At 43.3% G+C, this 25,374-nt stretch overlaps 1 protein-coding gene across 11 annotated transcripts in view; it reads right to left on the reverse strand.

The window, feature by feature from the left end:
* Nucleotides 1–25,374, reverse strand: part of AAGAB (alpha and gamma adaptin binding protein) — an 89,128-nt gene that overhangs the window by 11,679 nt on the left and 52,075 nt on the right. Inside the window, exons 6-10 of one of the 11 annotated variants that reach the window (XR_009601418.1) lie at nt 13,598–13,680; nt 12,674–12,767; nt 7,519–7,623; nt 7,017–7,066; nt 5,827–6,395 (exon numbers count right to left, since the gene is read on the reverse strand). Coding sequence is in view for 6 of the 11 variants with exons in the window: in XM_060418885.1 (XP_060274868.1) it covers nt 6,352–6,395; nt 7,017–7,151; nt 7,519–7,623; nt 12,674–12,770; nt 13,598–13,680 (464 nt within the window). In the remaining 5 variants the exon portion in view is untranslated. Of the gene's footprint in view, nt 1–4,568; nt 6,396–7,016; nt 7,152–7,518; nt 7,624–12,673; nt 12,771–13,597; nt 13,681–25,374 lie in introns of those variants that run through there. The other 10 variants (XR_009601417.1, XR_009601416.1, XM_012180813.5 and 7 more) reach the window with 10 other exon arrangements.

A 25,374-nucleotide genomic window follows, 5' to 3' on the forward strand; every position in this document is an offset into this window, starting at 1 on the left:
GAGCCTCAGACTCACATCCAACAGCTTGGTACAAGGAGGTGCCACCAGTACCTCAAGGGGTTAGTTGCTCAGTCATGTCCGACTCTTTGAGGCCCCATGGACTCTAGCCCGCCAGGCTCCTCTGTCCATGGAATTCTCAAGGCAAGAATACTGCAGTGAGTTGCCGTTCTCTTCTCCAGGGGATCTTTCTGACCCAGGGATTGAACTCCTGACTCCTGCATTGCAGGCAGATTCTCTACTGTCTGAGCCACCAGAGAAGCCCAAAATTCAATACCTCAGAACTCAGTTAAAAAGAACAATTTATCCTTGCCCTCACTGAACCATCTTCAACCCTCTTTTGTCACAGCCCTTTACCCAGCCCACGGCCATGAAGTCACAGTCGTCCACCGCTCCCTTGTGCCCCATGTCTGACCAGTCCTGGCCCTCCACTCACAGTCCTGTGCCCCAGGCTCTCCAGCACCTGGACAACGGCCCAGCTTCCTAACCGCTCCCCCAGCCTCCAGCCTGTGTCCCTGTAACTGCATCATCCACAGTGATCCAAGGACCTCCCTGACCTCGGACGGCCCCACAGTCCACAGCACAAAATTCTAAGGCCTTTGACATGAACCTCGTGACCCTTGGCAGCCAGGCCCCATCCAGCTCGCCACCTCGCCCCTGCACCCCAGCACCATGGTGACACAGTTCCTCACTTACCACACCAGGATCCCTGACCGCTCTACTTGCAATGGCCAACGCCTCCTCCCCAGTCTACACCCTGCTCCCTGCTACCCCACCTGACACACCAGCAGTTCACCTGGCTAAACTCCCCTAATGCGTCGAGACTCACTTCAGAAAGGAAGCCTTTCGTGAACCTGCCTATCACCAGGGAGTCAACTTGTGTGAACTGTCTACCCGTCTAAGCTGAGTTCCTTGAAAGTAGTGTCTACATCTTATTCTCGTATCCTGTTTCTTTTGGCAATCACATATTTTTGCTGAATTATGAACTGGTGCCCATATTATAGTAGACTTTACCGTAGCAATATCTTTTCCATCCATTTTCACATTATCCTGTATGTGCGTGCGCGCTAAGTTGTTTCAGCTGTATCTGACTCTTTGCGACCCCACCCAGACTGTAACCAGCCAGGCTCCTCTGTCCATGGGTCTCCAGGCAATACTGGAGTGGGCTGCCGTTCTCTTCTCCAGGGGAATCTTCCTGACCCAGGGATCAACCTCTTGACTCATATCTCCTAAACTGGCAGGCGGGTTCTTTACTACCAGCCCCACCTAGGAAGTCCTACTGTTCTATACAAGTCCTTATAGATGGCTGAAGGAATACCACCCAAAGTTCTGATTACCTTTCATCACAGTTACCCCAGTACTTGAATCTGTCACCCTTCAGTCCAGGGATGGCAAATACAGAGCAAAATCACCACCACTTGCTATTTCTCTATCCATGCAAAGCACTTATCACAGGGCTGAGTCCATTCTCAGCTTCAGAATCCTCCACACAGCTCTCTAGGCAGACTGGTAGTCAACTGGCGCTGGCTAGTACTGAGGCCAGATGTTCCTGGAATTACAGTTACCTGTCTTTTCTGCCCTAAGCCCATCGGCTCCCTGATGATCTCCCGAGCAGGCAGAGCAGTACTCTGAGGTTCTCAACACCACTTCATCCTCATCTACCACCACTTCTCAAGCTGTACGACAGGGGTTTCCCCAACATCACCCCTTGCTCATCTCTATACCTTTATTCACGCTGTAGCTTCCGCTGAGAATTCTGCAACCTCACCCATATATCTACCCTAATTCTTAGCCTAATAGCTCAATTCAAGCTTCCTCAGAGTCAACGGGTCTCAAAGTGCAGCCCCTGTCCAGCAGCATCAGTATCATCTGGGATGTTAGAGATCCCCATCCCCAGGGCCTACCCCAGACCTACTGAATCAGAAATCCTGGAGTGGGGCCCTCCAGGTGATTCTGATGTGGGCTCAAGGCAGACTGGTAGTCAACTGGTGCTGGCTAGCACTGCTGCCAGATGTTTCTGGAATTACAGTTCCCTGTCTTTTCTGCCCTAAGCCCATCAGCTTAGGTGCTCCAAGGTGTACATTATGCTCTTCCCACCCCACTGGGCGTGCTCCTTCCCACAGCAGTCAAGGCTGGGCACAGCGCACTTCATGTCCTGCCCAGCGTTCGGCCTTTTGTGGCCTCAATTTGCTCGCCCGTCTCCCTCCTGAGTCAGACGACGAGCTGTTAGAGAGGAGAGCCCAGATCCTTGCCGACGTCTATGGCCTCGGCCACGGCCAGAGCAGTCTTGGCACCGACAAGGGTCCCAGGCAGGGCCGGCTGCACTGAGGCCTCGTTTCAGCTCTCAGCAGGATAAAGGAACAGGTTGCAGTTGCTTGTCCGTAACGTCAGGTCTGAGGCCTTCTAAAGCCATTAATGACTTCCCGAGGCTTTCCTGGAGCAACAGGATTGATGCAGACCATGTCTCTGGGCTTCAGAAGAAAAGACTCATCTCTCCTGAACTGTGCTGCTCTTTCCACACAGTTCCTGCCTCAGGCCTCCTTCAGCCCATACTTTGCACCATCAAAGCCACCTGGTCAGTGACAGGGAAGGGAGAGGCAAGGGGAGGCCACGTGCCTCACAGAAGAGAACCCAGGAGGCTTTCTGTGGCCTGGGTACTCTTCCCAGATCTGCAGCTGTGAGGCTCAACTATTTAAGCCTATCAACCCCCCCCCCCACACACACACACACAAAAGAAAAAGGAGCTTAGAGGAAAAAGAAATTTTCTTCTTCCCAAACCTGTTTTCCAAAGATGCAGTTAGTTATAACCATTAGGTCCAGTGTTTGAATCAATACTTTTCCAACCGGAAACACAGCAGAATACCACATATTTAAGAACCAGACCAGGGCGCCTCAGTGTTCCATCAAAAAGATCACACTGTTGCTATTACCTCTTTTCAATTCTTCATTCTGCAAATCAAACACCTCAGAATCAAGAAAGATACTTCCTATACTAGAAGAACTGAAACACAACTTAACCCTGAATAAAGACACCCAGATTAAGACCAAGACTGGTGATGTTAATCACAGGCATAAAATATAACGTAGAATAAAATTTCTAAGACCCCTTCTGCAAGAGCTCACATTCCAAAGGTGCAAGGGTAAATCACTAATCTAAACCCCAAGTGGAATCTAAATCAAAACTAGAACTTTGCCCTGCACGGTCAGCATGATGCTTTCAGGAACACACAAATTATGGGCAAGTTAACTGTTAGGGTGTTGTTTTTAAACCAATCCTGCACTAAGGGATGCAGGATTACACCTGACCTGATTTTTCACACTTTTTCTGCCTACAGTCCTCTATAAGATGGGTATTTGATGATAGAAGGCTGTAGCTAAATCGTCTTGTCTGTTTTAAAAGTTTTTTTGGGGAGGGGGTGCTGGTGAAGGCCAACTCTTAACTCATCCAGCATTCCCTGGCACTGTCTCCATCAATCAGAACGTTCAATGAATCAAACTTCTGACCACACTGGACAGATGTTGGCTAAATTTAGCTTTGCATCAGCAAACACTCCGGCTCAGAATAGCTCAGGGAGCTCTCATCTTACCCTTAGACAGTGATTCTTCTAAGACTGTTTTTCCACGGCAGGCCAAGGCAGGGCAAGGGGTACTCCACGTGCTCTCTTAATGACCATTGTTAAGAGACTGGCCCAAGGTTGAAAGAATCTGATGGGCCACAGCAAAGCCATTTATCCCCAGCTCTCCATGGCGGGAACACGAAGTTAGTTGTAGATCACATTTCCTGTGTTACAAGCAGTTTGCAGCAATGGCCTGACATGCTCTATGGTCCTTGAACCACATCCCGTATTACTCAGCCATCTAAGTCTAGCTTCCCTGAATCTCTTGCTTCTCTGAACTAGATGTGGCCAAGTTCTATAAATAGACAGCAAGCAGACGTGGTTCTGTCAATCTTCTTATATTCTGGCAGGATAACATATTTTAAAATTACAAAAATATCTGTGTCTTCATCACTCTAAAATTATTACATAATATACGATTTTCTCAGAAAAAAAAAAGTTTATTCTTGTCTCTCCCTACCTCCCAACACTCGCAGACCTTAAAACTTTGCAATCATAGCCATCAAAATATCCAATGAAACTCCAAACCAAACTTAAGGGCCCAGTTTGTGCCAGACGCTGTGTTACACAAATAGAGAAATGTTTAAGGGGGAAAAAAGCCGAGGCTCTTGTTTTAAATCCCAGATGGACAGTCCATAGTAACTTGTGGTGGCATATACGTAGGTCACTTCGGATAGTCTCCAATTTCTATCGCACTATTAGCTCATGATCACGCTTCTTAAAAGGGCCGTTGGTAGCTACTACTGTATACTTTAATCTCACATGTCACCCAGAAGGGGCCAATACCCTGAGATAGCTGAGACCTTGAAAACATGGTATTATACACACGAATGGTAGATTTAAAAAGGTGAGTTTGACGAACAGATTATTGCTATTTATGCCTAATCCAATGAAGGAAGGCTCCTCCTCCCGCCTGCCCACATCCTCTACTAAAAAACAACAAAACCATAAAAATATACATAAGCAGGCTTTATAAATAAATCACATTTTAATCACCTGGCTTTGTTTAATCCACAAGATCAAGTTCACAGCTTTTTATAGTCTGTTTTCCCAAACCATGTGACCTAATGTGTTCTCTGAAACCTTTCATATTTTAAGAAAAACTTGTTCCACCTTTCATTTTGCAACCCCAGAACTGACTTTCCCTACATTCCCCATCAATGGCCAAAGCAGTCACCTCAAAGAAACAGTGCTGGAATGGTGGTAAACTACAGTCTCAAAGACCCCCAGAATAGTTAAAAGAAAAAGAAAAAAAGTTATCAAGGAAGACAGCCTCCAGTTTTCCCTGGAACGGCCCTCCCCGAACATCGCACTCGCTGAAACCTTCCATCCTGTGGCCGCTCTGGCCAGGACCCTGGAGCATTCCATTCCTTCCGCCATCTGCAGCAGGCTCTGCAGGGCTGAGAAGGTGTCGCCGAGACAGGTCTGAAATTTGTTTCTGCTGGCGACCCACGGGGTTCACACCCACACCAGGCCAGCAGCAGCTCTCAGCCCGTGTGCCCTGAGCCAGCCGAGAGCCACGGCAGCTCTCAGCCCGTGTGCCCTGAGCCAGCCGAGAGCCACAGCAGCTCTCAGCCCGTGTGCCCTGAGCCAGCTGAGAGCCACGGCAGACGGAAGGCTCGTGACATGCATCTCACAGTCCCTAGACAGACAGAAACAGGTATCATTTGCTGTACTTCCCACTCTTCTGGGAGTTCTCTCCAGTGGAGGTCAGTTTCCCTGGAGCCGAACTCCTCAGCCCTGGAAGGAACACAGGTACTGTGGGATTCGCATGCCTTCCCACCAAGTCCCACTTAGGTGTCACTAGTTTGGCAGAGATCTCTGGAGTTCAGAGAGAGAAGAGGAAACACCCCTTGTTCTGAGGGTATCAACTGTGACAACACATCTCTGCCATCTCAAGTAGCAAACTCTAAGGAAGAAAAGTTTCTACATGGTAATACTAATGCAAAAATCTCGGGCCAGGATCATACCAATTCAATGGCCTATATAGGAAATTCCTTAGGTTTCTCTTACCCATGCCCCACCCCTACCCCTGCCCACAACTTGGTTGAGAAGGGTTTATTTTTATCCCCACCAGAGTAGAAAACCTTTGCATCATTTATTATAGTCTAAAAATTCACACTGGTTTTTCAATACTTTCTACCAAGAGGTCAGATACTGTATTTCAAATGAAATACGCAGATGCTTTTTTTTTTTTTCGCTAGAGACTAACCTGAGGGCCAGTGGCTGACCTATAATCTGTGCTACAGCACAGATTAAACGTGCAGTTTCTTCCTTTCCTCCCATCAAAAGCATCAAACCTCGAGCAGCAAGCTCCTTGAAAGAGAAAACCAGAAAACTCCTGATCTGCAGTGATCAACACGAACACAGGGATTGCTCCTCAAAAGACTGACCAGGGAAGCTTGGTGGTGGTTTTTCTTCTTTAACTTGGGCAAATCACACAGGCCTTCGAGGCTCACCCCACTCCCATTCCTAGAACAAAAAATGTTATATGAAAATTTCTCACTCCCTTATAATATACTGAGGGAGAAGAGATTTCTGCTTTACCCTCTACTAAAAACTAAAATTAACGGGACCCTATAAACAAACCAGGCAGCCAACATGATGCTGGTAAGCTCAGCAAAAGATGACGGGGTTAAGGAGAGAAGAATCTCAGGGAGAGAGTGCTAGGGTCCTAGTTAGGTAAGTCCTCGCATGAATAGTTCAGTGCTCTTCATCAGATGAAAGGCCTTCAATTTCATCTCTGTCTCCCCCAATTGCCATCCAGAAGGCTTTGGCCACCTGTGGAGAGAAGCAAGCAACGGAGTTCAGGCAACACCTAAACTTCAGCTCGTTTCATGTCACACACAGAACTGATTAAGACTTAAAACTCTTGCTCTTCAGTGCTCTGACAATACCTATCAAACCCCTGAACACCCTGATCCAGGACTTCTAGACTTTATACTGAGGATATAATCAGAACTGTATAAATAAGTGACATATAAGGGATATGAACAACTTCACTACAGAAAAAAAAAAAAAAAAGGCACATGACTGAAATGTCCAAAAGGGAAGTAGATAAGTAAGTTATGACACAGTCATACAATGGAATACCATAAACCATATACATTTCTTGCCAAGAACATGTGTTGGTAATAACCAACCCAACCCAAACAAAATAACTAAGAGTCTTCCAGCCCAACAGCTAGGAAGGCAAACATTCTGAGCCTCAATGTTCCACATCACTCAACATACACTGGAAAATCCTGGCTAGATGGCAGCAACTAAATATTCAAATAATTATAAGTGAATACCCAACAGAAAGTTCACAGTAAGACGCTTTAGCAGTAAACGAGTGTGACATGTAATTCTCGCAGCACTGGGCCTGCAGTAGGTAAGTAAATACCTGACTCAATTTCTCACCTTTTCTGCATGCATCTTTCTTTGCTCGTGAGGAAGCGTCGCAGCCTTGTCTAGGGGGAAAATACATCTTAAGAAATGCATCTAATTGCACAGGAGAATCTGGAGTGCATAGATGTTCTAACACTAGAAGATGGGCTGCAAAAACACATGTTCATGGTGGAGTCATTACAGCTGTTAGACAGTTTAAGGCTTCCAAATTTTCCAGATGGGACTGATGTGAGTACACTGGTAGGGATCTTACTGATTCCATGTTAATGAGACAGACTGAAAGAAACAGACAGGCAGGAGAAGGAGGAAAAGGAAAAAGAAAAAGAATGAAAAAAGAGGAGAATTTTCCTAAAGAAATTTTTACCAACAGAGGATGGCACAGTCCCACAGTATCTACATTTCGCAGATGAGGCCAAAGCATGGAATGCTATTAGCAGTTACAAAGTAAAATCCTACTAGATAAAACAGAGGAACATCACTATGGAAACCTGTAAGACCCAGTGGATCCAATTACCTTTCATTTCTTTTAACTTTGAAAACAGTCTTTCAAAATTCTCCAAATCTCCTCCACCTGTAGTAAGACTGGCAAGTTCTTGAATGTCCAGGTCTAACATGGGATCTGCAATAAGGATTTGCCACACAGTATTATGTATGTGCTAAATACAAAGAATCCTAAAGCAGTCAATCTGGCTTGGATGCAAGTTACCACTGAATGAGGGCCCAGCATGGACCAGCTGTACAGCTCCTGGTGCTGCATCCTGCCTGGCTGCTAGGGGGCCCTCACAAATGAACAGGGACTCTTTTTATCCTTGAAATAACAGCAGTGAGACAAAGAATTCTGTTTCTACCTTTCTTAAGAAAACTAGAGTACAGAGACAGGTGATCGTACTCTGGGTCGCCACTAGTAAGTGTGACCTTGGCTTCAGACTTACGCATGTATGCATGCTCGGTCCTGACTCTTTGGGATCCTATGGACTGCAGCCTGCCAGGCTCCCCTGTCCCTGGGATTTTCCAGGCAAGAATACTGGAATGGGTTGCCATTTCCTCTTCCAGGGGATCTTCCCGACCTAAGGATCAAACCCGCCTCTCCTGCAGCTCCTGCACTGGCAGGCAGGTTCTTCACCAGTGAGCCACCTGGGAAGCCCGGATTCAGACTTACGTGTTCCCAATTTCTGAAGCCCACACCCTGTACTAAGATATGCAGATTCAATAAATGCCTGAAATTTACACCATACGTTACTGGACAACAACCATTTTCACATCTGTTACTGACAACCATATAAGGTGGTTAGGACAGACACCGCTGTCCACAATTTACACATGAAGCAACCTGGGTTTAAAAATGAACTCTTCTAAAATTAGAGCTATTCAAAGGCAGAGCCAATCTAAATTCCTATTTTCTCACCACAAATCCTTTACTATTTCTGCTTCAGCATGTGGTTTCTTTATCAAACTTTGTTTTAGTCAGAATTTTCACTCAGCCTCCACTCCAGGCTGGCCACGTGTAGGATGTCTTCCCTGACCGTTCCAACTCACACGTCTCCTTCCTTAAGATTCATTCCACAACTGGTGTTCACAGAGCTGCCTTGGCACGGACGCACACTAGCCTATATTCTCACAACTGTTCACCACTACTATAATATATGCCACACTAAGAGAGAAAGACAGCTTTGTCTCCTCCGCTGAGTGCTTTAACACAATTCCATTTCGTTTTTCCAACAGCATTGTGAGGAAAGATTTCTTACCCTTACTTTATAGAAGGGGAAACTAAGGCCCTACGGAAACTAAGAAAAGCTAGATAACTTACTCAAGGTCATCCCACCACCAATGGCAGAATCATGGTTCAAACCCAGTTGGTCCAGGACTCCAAGTCCATGCCTTTACCCATTACATTACAAGGCCTGTCTCTGCATGTTTTAGACTATAAGCTCCTTGAAGACAAGGATGATAACATAATTCTTTGCATCTACTACAATGCCATACAGATTATTTGATGTCAAAAATATTTCTGGTTAATAAATTTGTTTTCGTTCAATGGGTATGTCATGGTAGCAGTTGCTATACAGGGCTAGAGACAAAAAATTTGTGATTTATCTGTATACATGGTAATTGGACTATGGATATGGTAAAATCACTTCATGCTGAAATATGGGTTTGGAAGAGGAGCTTAGATGGAACATTGAGGAATGGAGATATTTAAAGGCTGGGTAAAGAGAGTCCTCTTCCAAAGGAAGAGAAGGAATCATCAGAGAGGTAGGAAGACCAGGAGATGTGCTGGTTGAGTGAAGAGAAGCTATTGCTTCAGAAAGGGACTGATTCATAACATCAAATGCTGCTAAGAGGTCAAGATGGGGACAGGAGGACATCAATTAGCTCGAGTGGCACAGAAGTTGTTGGTGAGCTGTTTTAGCAGAAAATGGGAACAAGAGCTAGATGAGAATGAGTTGGGGAATGGAAATAAGTAAAGAGAGGAGGAAGATGTGGGGTAGGGAAAGTGTTTTATTTTCTCTGGTTTGGTTTTTCCTTTTTTAAAGAAATCTGAAATAATTTTACTCTTACAAAAAAAGTTGCAAAAATAGTATAGAGCATTCCAATATGCTGTTTCCCCACCCTCCCTTAGAGGTAACATCTTACATAACTATGGTACAAGTATAAACATCAAGAAGTCAATAATGGAACAGGGCTTCATTCAACCTTCATCAGTTTTTCCACTAATATCTTTTTTCTGTTTCAGGATTCAGAACTAAGCTGTCAAATCTGCTTAGTCTTCTCCCATTTGTGATAGCTCCTAAGTCTTCCTTTGTCTTTCATGATTCTGACACTTCCGAAGAGTACTGGCCGGTTTTTTGTGTAATGCCCCTTAATTCGGGTTTGTCTGATGTTTTCTTACGACTCGGGTTATGGACCTTTGGCGGGAACACCACAGACATGAGCACCCTTTCGGTGCATCATACTGAGGGGAGACATCAATGTGCCATTACTGGTGCTGTAGGCTTCATCCCTTAAAGGGGTACTTGCCAGGGCTTTCCAGTATAAAGTTACTATTCTCCCTTTGTAAGCAGTAATTTGGAAAAGATATTATTCTTTGACTATGGAAATGTTGTGTTTCTTCTCAAATGTTCATCTACTAATTTCGCCATCAGTGGATCTCGCCTGCAACGACTATTACTGTAGAGTGTGGCTAAGGGTGATTTTCTATTTCCCCCATAATGTATACATTTATCAACTGGAATTCTTCTAGGAGGAGTAGCAGCCCTTTCTTTTCCAGGTATGTATTTATTCAATTATTTATTTGAATTAGTATGGATTCATGGATATACATTTTATAGATTACAGCCTAATACTAATGTTAATTATGTTGCTTGTCAAAATCTTCCAGCGTTAGCCGTTGGAAATGCTTTCAGGTTGGTTCCTGTGACCTTTAAACACGCCCTCATCCTTTTCTGAGCACTTCCTTACTTTTTGGCTTCCCACACTTCTCAGTTGGTAAAGAATCCACCTGCAATGCAGGAGATCCTGGTTCAATTCCTGGGTCAGGAAGATCCCCTAGAGAAGCGATAGGCTAACCACTCCAGAATTCTAGGACTTCCCTTGTGGCTCAGCTGGTAAAGAATCTGCCTGCAGTGTGGGAGACTTGGGTTCGATCCCTGGGTTGGGAAGATCCCCTGGAGAAGAATACTCCAGTATTCTGGCCTGGAGAATTCCATGGACTGTATAGTCTATGGGGTCCCGAAGAGTTGGACATGACTGAGTGACTTTCACTTTCACTTTATTTTCTGCCACCATGAGATGCTTCAGGTTCATCCTTCATTTTTCCTGCCCCAGCCCTGAATCACACACTTCTCCACGTAGTCCTGGTATATTTTCTTGGAGAATGGTATTTAGAAACCAAGATCTAAGTGTTAAGTGTCTCCATGGGTATTATCGCTTCTACACCCTCCTAGTGGACTGAGCTAGGGGGGTGTGTCTGTGTGTGTGTGTCTGTGTACTTATACATGCATACCTGTGTGTGTGCTAAGTCACTTCAGTAGTGTCCGACACTTTGTGACCCTATGCACTGTAGTCAGCCAGGTTCCTCTGTCCTTGGGACTTCCCAGGCAAGAATACTGGAGTGGGTTGCCGTTCCCTTCTCCAGGGGATACTCCTGACCCAGGGATAGACCTCAGATGTCTTATGTCTCCTGCACTGGCAAGCAGGTTCTTTCCCACTACCGCCACCCGGGGAGACCACACATGCCTACAAGTAGTTATGCTTATTTCTCCACTACTCAAACCATATTTTAACAAACTAAGAGTTCATACTGATACCTTCAATTCTAGTTCAGTACCAAAGGATTCAACCCAGCCTTCACCTTTCCTTCTTAGTAAATTCTTTCTCCGACAGTGAGAAACCTAGCTCTCTTTCTCTATGCTACATTTTCTTATTCTTTCAACCATAATATATGTAAAATATATTTACTTTCAGAATTTCAAACCCATATCCCTGTAAGAATCAAGTCTGTTAAGCAGAGTGTAGGATTTACGCTCAGTTCTCTTTGTTTCTGGCTCACGGCATCCAGTCCGGACACCACTTCCCCAGGTTCTTTAGGTCAGTTCTTATCCTCCCATCTCACTCAGTGTGGTCAATAGTTTGTTCTCACGGCAGAGACTTTGGTAGGTTTCAAAGCTAATATGAAGGGTTCGACCGAGAGGACAAGACTGAATAAACCGGAGAGAAATGAAGTTATACACAATTTTTTCTTCTTAATATACTTCTATAGCCAATTAGTTGAGTTTTCTTTATGGATTATTTTATAAACAGAAAAAATTTTTTTAAGACTTATTATTGCACATGGGCCCTCCGTGGCATTTAAAGTATTAGTGATGTGAGTAGTTTCCTAACAAAAGAACATTTAGAGTTACTGTCAACTAAGTGCCCTGGCCTTCTAGCTTTTTGGACAGCAAACTGCATTTCAGTTTCAGCTCCAAGACTTTCTTGTTCGATGCCCTTGGACAAGTTATTAAACTGCTCTGGGCCATACCTTCATCTCTGTAAAGTAACTTATCTGCCAAACTTCATTACCAAATGAGAATGTGGACATAAAAGAACTTTAAAAGAATATGAGAGGGCTTATAAGACTATATTCTTCTTGTTACCAATTCTGACTACCGTAAAATACCATGAAAAAATGGTGGAATATGGAGATATAAAGCTGTTTCACCACCTGGTTCGATCTACTTTAACTCAGATCTTAATCAAGATCCTGCTGAGCCAATCAGTGGTGCCCACGGATTTGTACTATAATGTATTTACTCTCCCTGCCTTTTCTGCAGCCGCCCACAAGGCTCACATTCATTTGGGGGTCAGTGCTGACGTCCTTGGACTCCCTGGAGGCTCAGTGGCAAAGGACCCACTGCAGGTGACGAAGTTCCGATCCCTAGGTACGGAGATCCCCTGGAGAAGGGAATGGCAGCCCACGCCAGTATTCTTACCTGGGAAATCCCATGGACAGAGGGGCCTGGTGGGCTACAGTCCACTGGGTCGCAAAAGAGCAACTAAACAATAACCACGGTCAATGTCCTTCCCTTACCCCTGTTTAGAGTCAGTTTCCCTTTGCATGATTTGTGCCCCAATGCATGGGCTTTGGCAATTTCCACAGAGCGGTCACTTGGCAGCCACACAGCACTTACCCACAATGCTATCGACCTGCACGTCTGCTGTGTTAGAAGCAGCCCCTCGATGATCCAAGAGGGATTCGGTCCTCTCTGCTGCTGGCACACAGGGCTGCTGTGGAGAAAAACACACACGAGCCACAATCTAACAGGAGGCTGCTTCCAAACCAACTCCAAAAAGGCTCACAGTTCCACTCGCTGCTCAGCTTTAGAGAAGCAGTAATAGGAGGGAGACACAAGGAGGGATGGAAGAAGGATCAAGGTCACATTATAAATAATATTAAAAAAAAGGCCAGAGATTCACTAACTTGGGGCTGTTTTTCCTCAGGGATAGAAAAGTGTTATGATTTTGCCTTTGACTATTAAAAACATATTGTTTGTTTTGTTTTGAATCACGTTTTACTTAAAACCTGAAAACGGACACAAGCCCATCACAAAAGAGCTCAGAGACGGAAGAAGGTGGCCCTGGGCAGACAGCGCAGCACTACATACCGCGCTCATGACTCCAGCGTGCCGGCCGGGACAGACATGGGCCAGAGTCCTTGTGGACGGAGGGCTGAAGCCAGCCCTCTAAGCTCATTAAGGACAAGGGCCTTCCTCAGACTGGAGAGCACACAGGAAGTGCTTAAAAGAACCATTACTTTTATTTTATATTTGAAGATCTGGGGGGAAACTTCAGCCTCAAGGAAATTCTAGCATGTTTTTAAAAGCACTCTAGCAAAAACACATGGAACAGCCCAAACTGTAAACAGAAAGGGCTTACTGCTTTAATGCCAACCTAGGCTGCTCTTAACAGACAGCAGACTCCTGGTACCCATTTCTGATATTCTCTACCACTTCTTAAACGGAAAGGAAAAGACGATGAATGGTGTAGAGACTCATGATGATGAGCAGAAAGAAAGAAAGGCCAAAGCAGAGAAACGATCCAGGAAAAATCTTTACCTCTGAGTGGCAGGTCTCTGCTGATCCAATGCTATGGTTTGCTCCAGCCAATGAGCTGAGAAGGTTAAGGCCTTGGTTCCTCTCTGAAGAGAAAAAGTACAATCAGTGAAATGTTTTATTTACATTTAAAGCTGTTAAAATGACTGTGATGATGATATGATAGCTATTTCCTCGCTATAAAAGTTTTAGCTATAAAAAAGTTACTATTAATTACAAACCCCTCTAAATTCTGAATAACTTTGAAATCAAGGCGTATTAGTCCAGATCAAATATATGGCAGGGCCATTATAACAAAAGGCTGCTCAGTAGTTCTGTTTGCAAAGATTAACAGCACTGATGTTTTAATAGCTACTATGAACAAATATTTCAGTGTCTAAACAACTGAAAAACATTAAAAAGAATCAATCAACGTCAAGGCATCATTACCAGATGAAAATGAACATTCATGCTTTCTTGAAATTAAGCTCTGTTTAATTCAGTTAAGGTTCCCAATACTTTCAGTATTTGCATTTATTAAGTAGTGTTAGTCACTCCGTGGTGTCTGACTATGCGACTCCATGGACTGTAGCCCACCAGGCTCCTCTGTCCATGGAATTCTCCAGGCAAGAACACTGGAGAGGATAGCCATCCTCTTCTCCAGAGGATCTTCCCGACCCAGAGATCAAACCAGCACCTCCTCCTGCATTGGTAGGTGTATTCTTTATTACTGAGCCATCAGGGAAGCCCAGGAATATCCTTAGGATCAGGAAAACTGGAGGGAAAACCAAACAACAACAACAATAAAAAGCCCCCAAAACAAAAAATCACTGCCTGAGAGCAGAATGTGAAACCCATAATTTAAGAGGCTGGCAGCACCGAAGTCACAGAACTGCTCTCTCAAAAAGATAATTTCCTCCTACATCACTTTTCCTCTCCTGTGGCTTCCCTGGCTCCATTCTCAACTCTCTTCAAACCACCTACAGACTTTCAAGGTCTTCTTCCCTACTGGGGGAAACCTGTCATAAGTCACACAGAGCACCACAGACAGACAAGCACTTGCAGGCTACTTGGGGAGGTCTGCCTTGGAAACTGGGATGGAGCCCGACTGGGGCCCGTGGAGTCTAGACCTGAAGCTTTTTCCAGGCTGACCTCTTACCACGTGGGCAGTCACCTACTTACTGCAGGCAGGTATCTACCCGAGTCAGCACCTATGCTTTAAGGCCACAAAGGCACTAGGCGGCACCAAGTGTCTGCTGCTGCCCTGCTGCCTTCCCTGCTCCACAGCCAAAGGTGCACACGTACTCCTGGAGCCCCCCTCACCCCTCAGCCAAACTGCCCACTTGGTGAGGAATTCTCTAGGCCCAGTGCTTGGGTATGCCCCCCATCCAAGGACCAGACACTAAGGTTTCATCAAGGCAGGCCATGGAGGCTCAGAGGCTGAGAAAAGCAGATCCGTGTGATGTCCCACACTGATGGTTTCACAGAGCCTGCGGGTGTCTGTTCAAACATCAACATAATTCTTTTTTGTGGCCAGTGTGCTAGAGACTCTAAAGCAGTTGAAAGTAGTTATGCACTACTCAGGGATTTTACATGTCATGAGGATACATGAGAGTTCTTAAAAAATACTTCAGGCTCTTTGCACAAAAGGCATAATCTGAGTAACAGAGTACTGATATAAGGGAGCCGTCACTTCCATTACTGGAAATCACTTGGACTTTGGGTAATTTTCAAATCAGTACACAAGTCTCTCCATATTCCAAGTCCACGGCTTATGTTTTTCCTTTGTTGGGCATTACCTAAACTTGGCAGGCCAAACTGCAATCCGTGAAGAATAATACAATACAATGTCAGTTTAGACGTGCTATTTGGACCCAAATGGTCTATTTAAAATCCCTCATTCTTTACAGTGGCTGCCTCCAAGGAAAGGATCTGGGATGGACAGGAGAGCAGGAGAGCTGGCCTCAGGACTGCAAACCGTAAACCTTTGTGTACCTTTTAAAGTTTGTTCCACATTCATGTGTTTGCCTATTTAAAGATAACACTTTTAATGATTAAATGCTGTGTGTGTTTAACAACCATCACAACAAAAAACCCCTGGTTGTCCCATTCTAATAATGAATAAAATTATGAAAAGAGTCCAAATAGGTGGGAAGACGACAGGGCTAGTGGTCAAATAGGCCTGACCTACCAGTGTGACCTTGGACAAGTCAATCATTCTGTGTCTCAATTTTCTGATCCGTTAAAAAAAAAAAAAAAAAAAGCGTTGCTAGAATGGTTGTTAAGGCTCTTTCTGCTCTAGAGGTTTGTGATTTTAAGAAGCGGCATTCTTCAGCTTCTCTTGACAGTCAACTCTGAAATAAGTATTTTAAGTTACTTCATAGAAAAATAAGAAGCAAAAATTCCAAAATCCTTTTAAGATCTATAGATGGTTATGAATTTATAATCAGGTTTCAGGCTAATGAAAGCTGGAAGAACTTTGGCTCAGTATTTTCTTATAAACAATGGAGAATTTGGCCAACTAACATGAGTTCACTATGTTCCACTGCTTATATTTTAAAGAAGTTAGAGACAAAAATTTTCACAATTAGAAAAGCATGTTAATGTTGCTCAAAAAACCTGGATGTTTTAAACACCCATGGTTTTAAAGAAACTTTCCATTTTCCCCGAGTTCAATGTTTAGCAAAACTCTACCCATGTGCACCCACTGTAAAACTACTGTTCTAACAGGTAAGAATCACCTAAATCTTGTCTTGTTTGCCAGATTTTTCTCCCCAGGATTCGGGGCATGGAAATGTCATCCCTGTTAAGAATTTATTCTTTTAGCTGATAGCTGTTGAAACTGACTTTAGCATCTCTGGTTTTACTGACACCACAAAATTCCAGACTAAGAAGGAATAAATTTGTCTACTCAATGGATTCTTCTGGAACTTCAGAGCTACAGAAAGGGGAAGTTGTTAAGTGATGCAAATTAAATAAGTATACTACACTCTGGTCCTAAAAACACTAATTCAGTACTGATCATCTGCATAGAATTCCTCAAGGAAATGTCAGAAACAAAACCAGAGCATCTAGAATAAAGATTAGAAATGGAAAATTCCAGCCTTGTGGAAATATATGAAATTATTTGGATATCTCTTTATAAATCTAAAGGAACACTGTTATTTATCTTCTACAAAATCTGTTAAATTTATTTATCTTTAATTGAAGGATAACTGCTTTACAGTATTGCATTGGTTTCTGTCAAATATCAACATGAATCGAGGTTTTCTCTTTTTTTTAACAGAGTAAACTATAACTCATAGAGATTAGGTAACTTCTTCAAAGTCACACAACTAGAACCTGAAGGTGAAATTCAGAACTCTTTGATTCTACCTTATTCCCATTCTAGGGCTTCCCTGGTGGTTCAGCGGAAGGCATAGTTCGATCCCTGATCCACAAAGATCCCATATGCAGGGGAAGACTAAGCCTCTGCACCACAACTACTGAGCCTGCGCTCCGGAGCCCGGGGAGCTGCAACTACCAGGCCCACATACCCCAGCTGGCGAAAGCCCTACACCCGTACGCCCTACACCCACTGCTCCGCAACAAGAAGCCCATGCACGGCAGCAGGAGAGTAGCCCCCGCTCGCTGCACCTAAAGAAAGCCCACACAGCAGCGAAGGTCCAGCACAGCCAAACGTAAATGAATGAAACGACTTTAAAAATCTCCATCCTAATTAATTTCCATTAAGCCCAAAGGTATCATATAAAGAACAAACCGGCATTAAATGCTTAACATACAAATACTGAATATGACAATACAAATATTGAATATGATGGCACAAGCTTGGATCAAGTGCAAAAAGATATCCTTTTATTCACATAGAGTTCTCTTTTGTCTGTAATCCTTTATTATATCCCTGGTTTAGGCTGATCTCAACTGAAATAAGATGAACAGCTGAGAACTGAATAATTACATACTGCTTCAGTGCCGCTCACTAACTTATCCCAGCCCAGCCCCCGTGACTCTGGAGGCACTGGTCACATAACACCCGTGGCAGACAGGTGGTTAGCCCCAGGGTCCCTTCACTGTGCCTTCAAGGATATGTAGACAAGGGTTTCTCAAACTCACCACTTTTGACATTTGAGCGTGTATGGGGGCGTCCTGTACATCCCCACCTATACTACCAAATACCTGTGGCACTGCCAAATGTCCCCAGGGTGGGGGCAAAACTACCTTGCGTTAAGAACCATTGATAAAAATCTTGGAGCAGGAAATGGCAACCCACTCCAGTATTCTTGCCTGGAGAATCCCACAGAAGGAGGAGCCTGGTAGGCTACAGTCTATGGGGTCGCAAAGAGTTGCTCACATCTAGTTAGGACAGGAAATTCGGGCCTAAAATGCCCAGGTTTTAAGTCATGTCTTGTAAGGACTTTTCAATGGAAAGGTAATAAAAGCACTTTGGAGTCAATCTTTATATCCTGTCAGCATCACAAACCGCCTCCGCCTGCTCTGGGAAACTTCTCAAAATGGTTTCCGCTCCTCAGTGCCACCTGCCTTGTCCTTACTGTGGCAGCGTAAACACCGACCTTGAGTCTATCTGCTGTTCTCAACTAGATTAGGAACTCCGTGCAGACAGAGACAGGAGTTCAGGGTTCTTCCACCTTGCGGAACCCACAGCGCACTGCTAAGCCTGCGGGGGGGGGGATGCTGTCAGACAGAGCTGCAAGTGTGACAGAAGGCTTTACTTCAAATTTACACGCACTGCTCACAGTGTTTGAATTTCTATGGCCGCACCCCCAAAACGTCTTAGATGACATGTTATCTATCTTCCGTGTGCATGTCTCAGCTTTTATTCCTTCCTTTATTTTTCTGGCTGCACCACGTGGCATGTGGGATCTTAGTTCCGTGGCCAGGGATCAAACCTGCACCTCCTGCACTGGAAGCACAGTCTTGACCACGGGACCTCCAGGGAAATCCCCAGCTTTTATTTCTTTAAAGCGCCAATTATTTGGCATCATCTCGTCATACGAAGTTCAAGTTTTCCTGTCTTTTAAGTCTTCTTTACATCCCCTTTCTCTCCCCACAAAGTATTTTTTTTTCTACCCATGTGATAAGATGATCAAATTTACCATAATCACAACTAAGATACCTCAACTTATACAGAGAAGAGGTATGTTTTTTTAATAATATTTTTAAAACATACCATATTATTTGCATAAAAACTGTTATGCAAATACAGTACTCCGTCCAAAATGATTTCATTAGTATTAGGAAAGTAAGCGTATACTTTTATCTCACATTCCACTTCTGTTTTGACAAATGGAAATGACATGTTCTTAAAATCACAAAAGAATCAGAATCGACTTATTCTCTTTTTCTAAACTACTGCTTAAAAAGGGTAAAATTATAAAGTATATTATTAAAGACAGCACATCTTTAGGAAAATAGGCTTAAGCGCTGAATCTGGCTCCATCACCAGCTTTGAATTCAGAAAAGTCCATCTCTGACACTTGTGGCACGTGCTCACAAGTGAAGAACTGTCTCTGCCAATACCTGAACATGTAATAAATGTGACCAGAAAATAACCACATTATATTTTTTGCCTTTTTTTCTGATTGTAAATATGTTCTTCGTAGAAAATTTGTAAAATAGAGAAAAGCATAAGGAAGAAAACTAAATAATCAAAGATGCCAGTTAACTTCAGCATATGCCCTATTCTTTTTTCCTGTTTATGTATACACACAAATTCTTAATAAACTGAATTAAATATCAGAATGAGTACCGTTTTTTCCAAGGTTGTAAAGGAAAGCTTTATACTAATTCCAAAAGTGGTTCTACTGTGAGTCCCTTCTCCAAAGCCTAAAGCACACTCTTGAAATTCCTCAAAGGAATGTTTAGAATCAAGTAGAAACAAAAAAAAAACACTCAAAACCAAGTGTGGGGATTAATGAGAGCAAATGAAACAAACAAAAAGACGACTTTTCTTATGCGGCTCATAACCAGCTCTAAAAATAATTCCAAAGAATGACTACAAAAATGTTTGCAAGGGGGCCACAGAAGGAGGCCTGCAGTGCCCTCATGGTGACTAATCTGAAGACGTTTCCCACCATTTATTTGCCTATGGACAATTTTGGGGGTGATTTTTTAAAAACACATCTCATTATTTTACTCATACATTTACTGCCTTCTATCTTCTCTAATTTGTCACAATTCTTCCTTCCCCTTTTGCTTTTACGACACAATCTTCTCCACCAAATTATGCATTCTACCTAAAAATCAATGTATTAACATAACACATTTTATTTTTGACCACAACATTCACAGTGAGAGCACGGACAGATTATTCAAATCATTGTTTTCAGTTCCACAATATTAGGTGCTGGAATAAAAAAAGAGGAACAACTCATTCTGTCTCAAGGAACTCAGTTTCATAGAATATTCTGTTGATGCAATTCCACTCGATCCTAGAAGTTAGGAAAGTGGAATCCAGTAACAGGATGCCATTTTCCCAAAATCACCCAGGCAGAGACAGACCCCGTTAGAAGCCTCTTCGTTAACCATTCTTCCATTCACTACTTTGACGTTATTTTGTTTTCTGTAACATTAAATTCAAGTTTTAATTTAATCATCACTTTTTTAAACTTTTAGAAAAAAAATTATATTAAAGGTACTAGCCATCTGCGTTCTCAGGAGAGTAACCCAGGTATCAGGCAGCCAGAGAGACCTTATCTTTTGGTACTCCATTATTGATACTGCTCCACCTCAGCTGCAAAGGATGCCTTAAAAATGGACTGGGATTTCTGCCATGGTGTCTTGTTACCGAGTACATTCTGGAGAACATACATTAATGGATGACCAATCTTTTCATTTATAATGGGAAAATACAGAAAACCGTATGGAAGAATTGTTTCTAACATTAAAATTCCACTTAATCTTTACCCACTTGCATCACTGGATAGTCAATATTATAATAAACTGAAAGCAAATTTTCAGAGCTTCTGAAATCCAATCTCCACAATTACTGCTTACCACTGGGAGAGCACTGCTACAACCCTGTAGTATTTATTTAGTCTAATCCCTCCTTCACTGATTAGGAACTGTAAAAGATTACAGAATTTCCCTCCCTAGCCCATCCCTCAGTGGTGGTATTTGTAAAAAAACAAAAACAAAAACCCACTGAACACCCAAGACTCAACTAAATCCTCTGTGGCACCAGTGGTCAGGTGACAAAGCCTGTGACTGGGGGGCCAGGGCGTGGGGGTAGCATTAAACTGACACTCTAAACAAGGTCACTACACATAACGCTGCATTCCTATGCAAAGCAACAAGCGACAGCTTCACCTGACACGAAGCAAGACTCAACAGGCTTCTACTAACCATCTTCTTTCCCTTGAGCTTAAAACCAAGTCTTAACAGTAAAGAATCTGCCTGCAGTGCAGGAGACCCAGGTTTAAGCCTTGGGCCAGGAAGATCCCCTGCAGAAGGAAATGGCAACCCACTTCAGTATTCTTGCCTGGAGAATTCTATGGACAGAGGAGCCTGGTGGGCTACAGTCCACGGGGTTTGATGACCAAGGAGTCTGTCACCAGGTTTCCTGGAGCACCAGGCAAATGGAAGGAGACAGCTTCACCGGAGACCAAAGAGGGAGGTGGGAGTGGGGGAATCAACTTTAAAAATCTGTCACATTCGGCATAGAGCACTGCCCCCGTCAGTTCCTCTTCCATGATAACAAGAGGACATTATCCAATTATGAAAAACCCCAAATGCTAAGTCTCCACAGCCACAAGCTGGCACTCAGAGGAGCTGAGGGTAACTCAAGTAGGCAGCCGAGATTTTATTGACATCCCTTTTCTTAAATCAATTTTCAGGTAGAGTAAATGGAAGGCAAGACAGTACAGGGAAGATTATACAAGGTGAGCAAATTAATGTGGATAGAGACATCTAAAAAACCCTACTGAGGTGTATAGGCATTTCTAACCACTTCATTTGCAGACCATTTGAAGGCTTTAATGCATACAGTGGAAACTCTAACCTCTCTAGAAGTTTGACCTTCACAGTGAACACAGTGACATCTGGGAATTTCCTCCAGGGACAGCATATTACAAAGCAGAGACATTACTTTGCCAACAAAGGTCCGTCTAGTCAAAGCTATGGTTTTTCCAGTGGTCATGTATGGATGTGAGAGTTGGACCATAAAGAAAGCTGAGTGCCAAGAACTGATGCTTTTGAACTGTGGTGTTGGAGAAGACTCTTGAGAGTCCCTTGGACTGCAAGCAGACCCAAGCAGTCCATCCTAAAGGAGATCAGTCCTGAATATTCATTGGAAGGAATGATGCTGACGCTGAAACTCCAATATTTTGGCCACTTGATGCGAAGAAATGACTCACTGGAAAAGACCCTGATGCTGGGAAAGATTGAAGGTGGGAGGAAAAGGGACAACAGAGGATGAGATGGTTGGATGGCGTCACTGACTCAATGGACATGAGTTTGAGTAAACTCCGGGAGTTGGTGATGGACAGGGAAGCCTGGCGTGCTGCAGTCCATGGGATTATACACAGTTGGGCACGACTGAGTGACTGAACTGAACTAAGAGCTTAGTATGTACCACCTAATCCCTCAGCTCACTGTTCCTCAGCTGTTTTCATCATGGCCCCTAAGGGAAAAACTTGTTTCCTTCTCTACTTATATCCAACACTTCTGACATCAGATGTGCGGTTTTTTCCCACACCAAGCAATTCTCCAGTTCTTGGAGGACACCACCTACATATCCTACAATTTAATGCAATTCTGACAATACTCTCCATAGATACTGCAGGACTCTCTGCTCCAAGGGCGCAGGTCCTCCTGAACCCCTCCTCAGCTTTGATAATTTGCTAGAAGGCCTCACAGAACTCAGGAAAACAGTTTACCTACTGGATTACCAATTCATTATAAAAGAATATAGCTCAGGAACACCCAAATGGAAGAGATGCATAGAGCCAGGTATCCAGGCATGCCACCCTCCCAGCACCTCACTGTGTTAACCAATCTGGAAACTCCAAATTGCATTGCTTGGAATTTGACTGGAAGTAAATGACTGATTAAATCATTGACCATTGGTGATCTCCTCCCCAACTCAGAGGTTGGGGGTAGGGTCGCAAGTTCCAACCATCTAATCATGTGGTTGGTTCCCCTGATAACCAGTCTCCCATTCTCAGGGGCTTTCCAAAAGTCATTCTATTAACACAAACTCCAGTGTGGTTTAAAGGGGTCTGTTATTCGATTCACAGAAGATACTATTTTCACCTTGACTGCTCTGGAGTTATTTCAGGAGCCAGGACAAAACCCAAATATTAATTTATTGTATTATTTGGAGCTCTGTGCCAGGAATTGGGTATAAAGACACGCCCCCTCAGGACCTTTATAGACAGGTGTTTCCTAATTATGATATACCCTCCCCACTGAACTGTTAACATCACAGATGCACTATATCTATGCTTACACATTATATGCATATCTGTGCTTTATACATAAAAAATAAATTATATACACTATCATATGTAAGACAGATAGCCAATGGGAATTTGTCGTATGACTCAGGAAACTCAAACTGGGGCTCTCTAACAACGTGGCAGGGGTGTAGGGGATGGAGGGGTGGGAGTGAGGTTCAAGAGAGAGGGGACATATGTATCCCTATGGCTGATTCATGTTGATATATGGCAGAAGTCAACACAATTGACCAGTTGTAAAGCAATTATCCTTCAATTTAAAACAAATAAAAAATTCTTTTAAAGTATGAAGCTTTCACAAGACATTGGTAGGGCCAAGAATATGAAACCAGGTTATTGTAAGTTAACCCAGAAATTTTACCTCTATATCAAGAAGATTTATAAACCTCTCTCTAGAATAACAATTTGTCTACAACTGTAGTATTATAATTTAACCTGTTTCCTTTTACAATGTGAAATTAAGTAACAAATTACATTAACTGAGCACCTATTATGTACAAATAAACCTTAACTCAAACTAAAGAGAACAACCCATGGTGACTCTAAAGTGAAATAATTTAAAATAAACTATCTTTCATTAGGCGCAACAGGACAGTTATTATAGTAACTATCCAGAAGCCTTACTGGGATTCTGGATTAAGTGCAGAACAATGGGATAATGTCAGTATCAACACCACATCAGACAACCTTTTAAAAAGGATTTATTTAAAATGCAGTCAGTAAAAAAGGTCCAAAAACTCAGGTATGATCATTACTTCCTGCCTGTCTCATTAAAAATCTTACTCATGGCAGCAGAACGTCTCGGCTTGAGAGAGTTCTGTGGGGAATGAACTCATCGGACCCTGCCAATAATTTCCCATGCAGCCTGGGTGAATTATTTAGCTCCTCTGTGTTCATCTCGCTCACCAGCCAATAATGTAGATCCACACACTGTAATGTGTGGAGAAGGGACTCGAAACCCACCCCAGTGAGCTTACCTGGAGAATTCCCAACCTGGTGGGCGACAGGCCATGGGTCACAGAGAGTCGGACATGACTGAGCAAACAACACAGACACACACACACACACACACACAGTAATGGAAAAACACACGACACTTCTGGGTCAGGAGACCTGCCCTCTTGTCACACCTTAGCTACTGATTCACTGTGTGGATGCGGGCAAGTCACCTCTCTTCCCTGGGGCCTCATTTTTCTGCATCTATGAAAGGAACATAGCACGCCAGAGGCATGCATAGCGAGTCTGTGTTCTAAATGCTTCCCCTGGCTAATTCATGTACACTAGCATACCAAACAAAACAATGTCCCTTATTAAATTTTATAAAATTCAACAATATGCAATCTGTACAGCCAGCACAAGACTTGATGTAAAAAAATACTGCATAGAAAAACACTGGGAAGTAAATGATTGTTCTCCAAAAGAAAAGTCTTAAAAGTTTAGGCCAAGTGCCTTCCTAACTTGAATCAGGCACAATTGTCATTCAAAAGAATTCACTGCAGTCCTTTTTGAATCATTTCTCTTTTCTGCCTGGATCATCTCTTAGTGGAATGTACTCCACAAATTACCTCCTAGGCTTCGGGAAATCAAGTCCGTATGTACCCTACGCATACCCTACACTACATATTCCAATTAAATCCCTTCCCAGCTTTGGTTTTTCCAAACTCATTACTTTAGACAATCTCCATTCTTCCCATCCCTTTGATCATTTCAACAGCTCTGAGCTAAATCATTTTCATCAGAACTTTCTTCACCTCCGAGGAAGACAAGGAAGAAGAGGGATAAAAATGAAAGCCAGTAAATAGGGAGATGTGGGGAAAATACATTAGAGAGAAAATTTTCACCACTGCTCTCAGCTCTATGTCACAAAATAAAATGTCCTTTCCCCAAACTACCAGACTAGGATATTCTATCTTCTGAGAATTAACAGGCCTGTTCTCTGACTTCTCTACGCCATTTACTGCTTCTAGGAATACTGCTTCATAAAATACTGAAGTACCTATTATTAGAAGCATTCAACCAAAAATGGTGGACAATCATCTGGCAGGGATGCTACAGAAACCATACCTGTCCTGGATAGAACAGACTAGCTCAAACGTTCCTATCAGTTTTCTATCTAAATGCATTCGAGAAGTATGTCGCCTGTCAATCAACTGGGTAATACTGGCTTACTAGTTAAAATGATTATCACTGGGAGCCAGGCAAACACCTCGAGAAGATGTGTGTCATATCTAGTATATAGTCCCCCACTCCGACTGGATTAAATTACTTCTCAAACTGCCTCTGAACATAAAACCCTACCAATACTCTCACACAGTCTATATTTGAAGG

Source organism: Ovis aries, chromosome 7 (genome assembly GCF_016772045.2).
Source record: "Ovis aries strain OAR_USU_Benz2616 breed Rambouillet chromosome 7, ARS-UI_Ramb_v3.0, whole genome shotgun sequence".
NCBI lineage: Eukaryota > Metazoa > Chordata > Mammalia > Artiodactyla > Bovidae > Ovis > Ovis aries.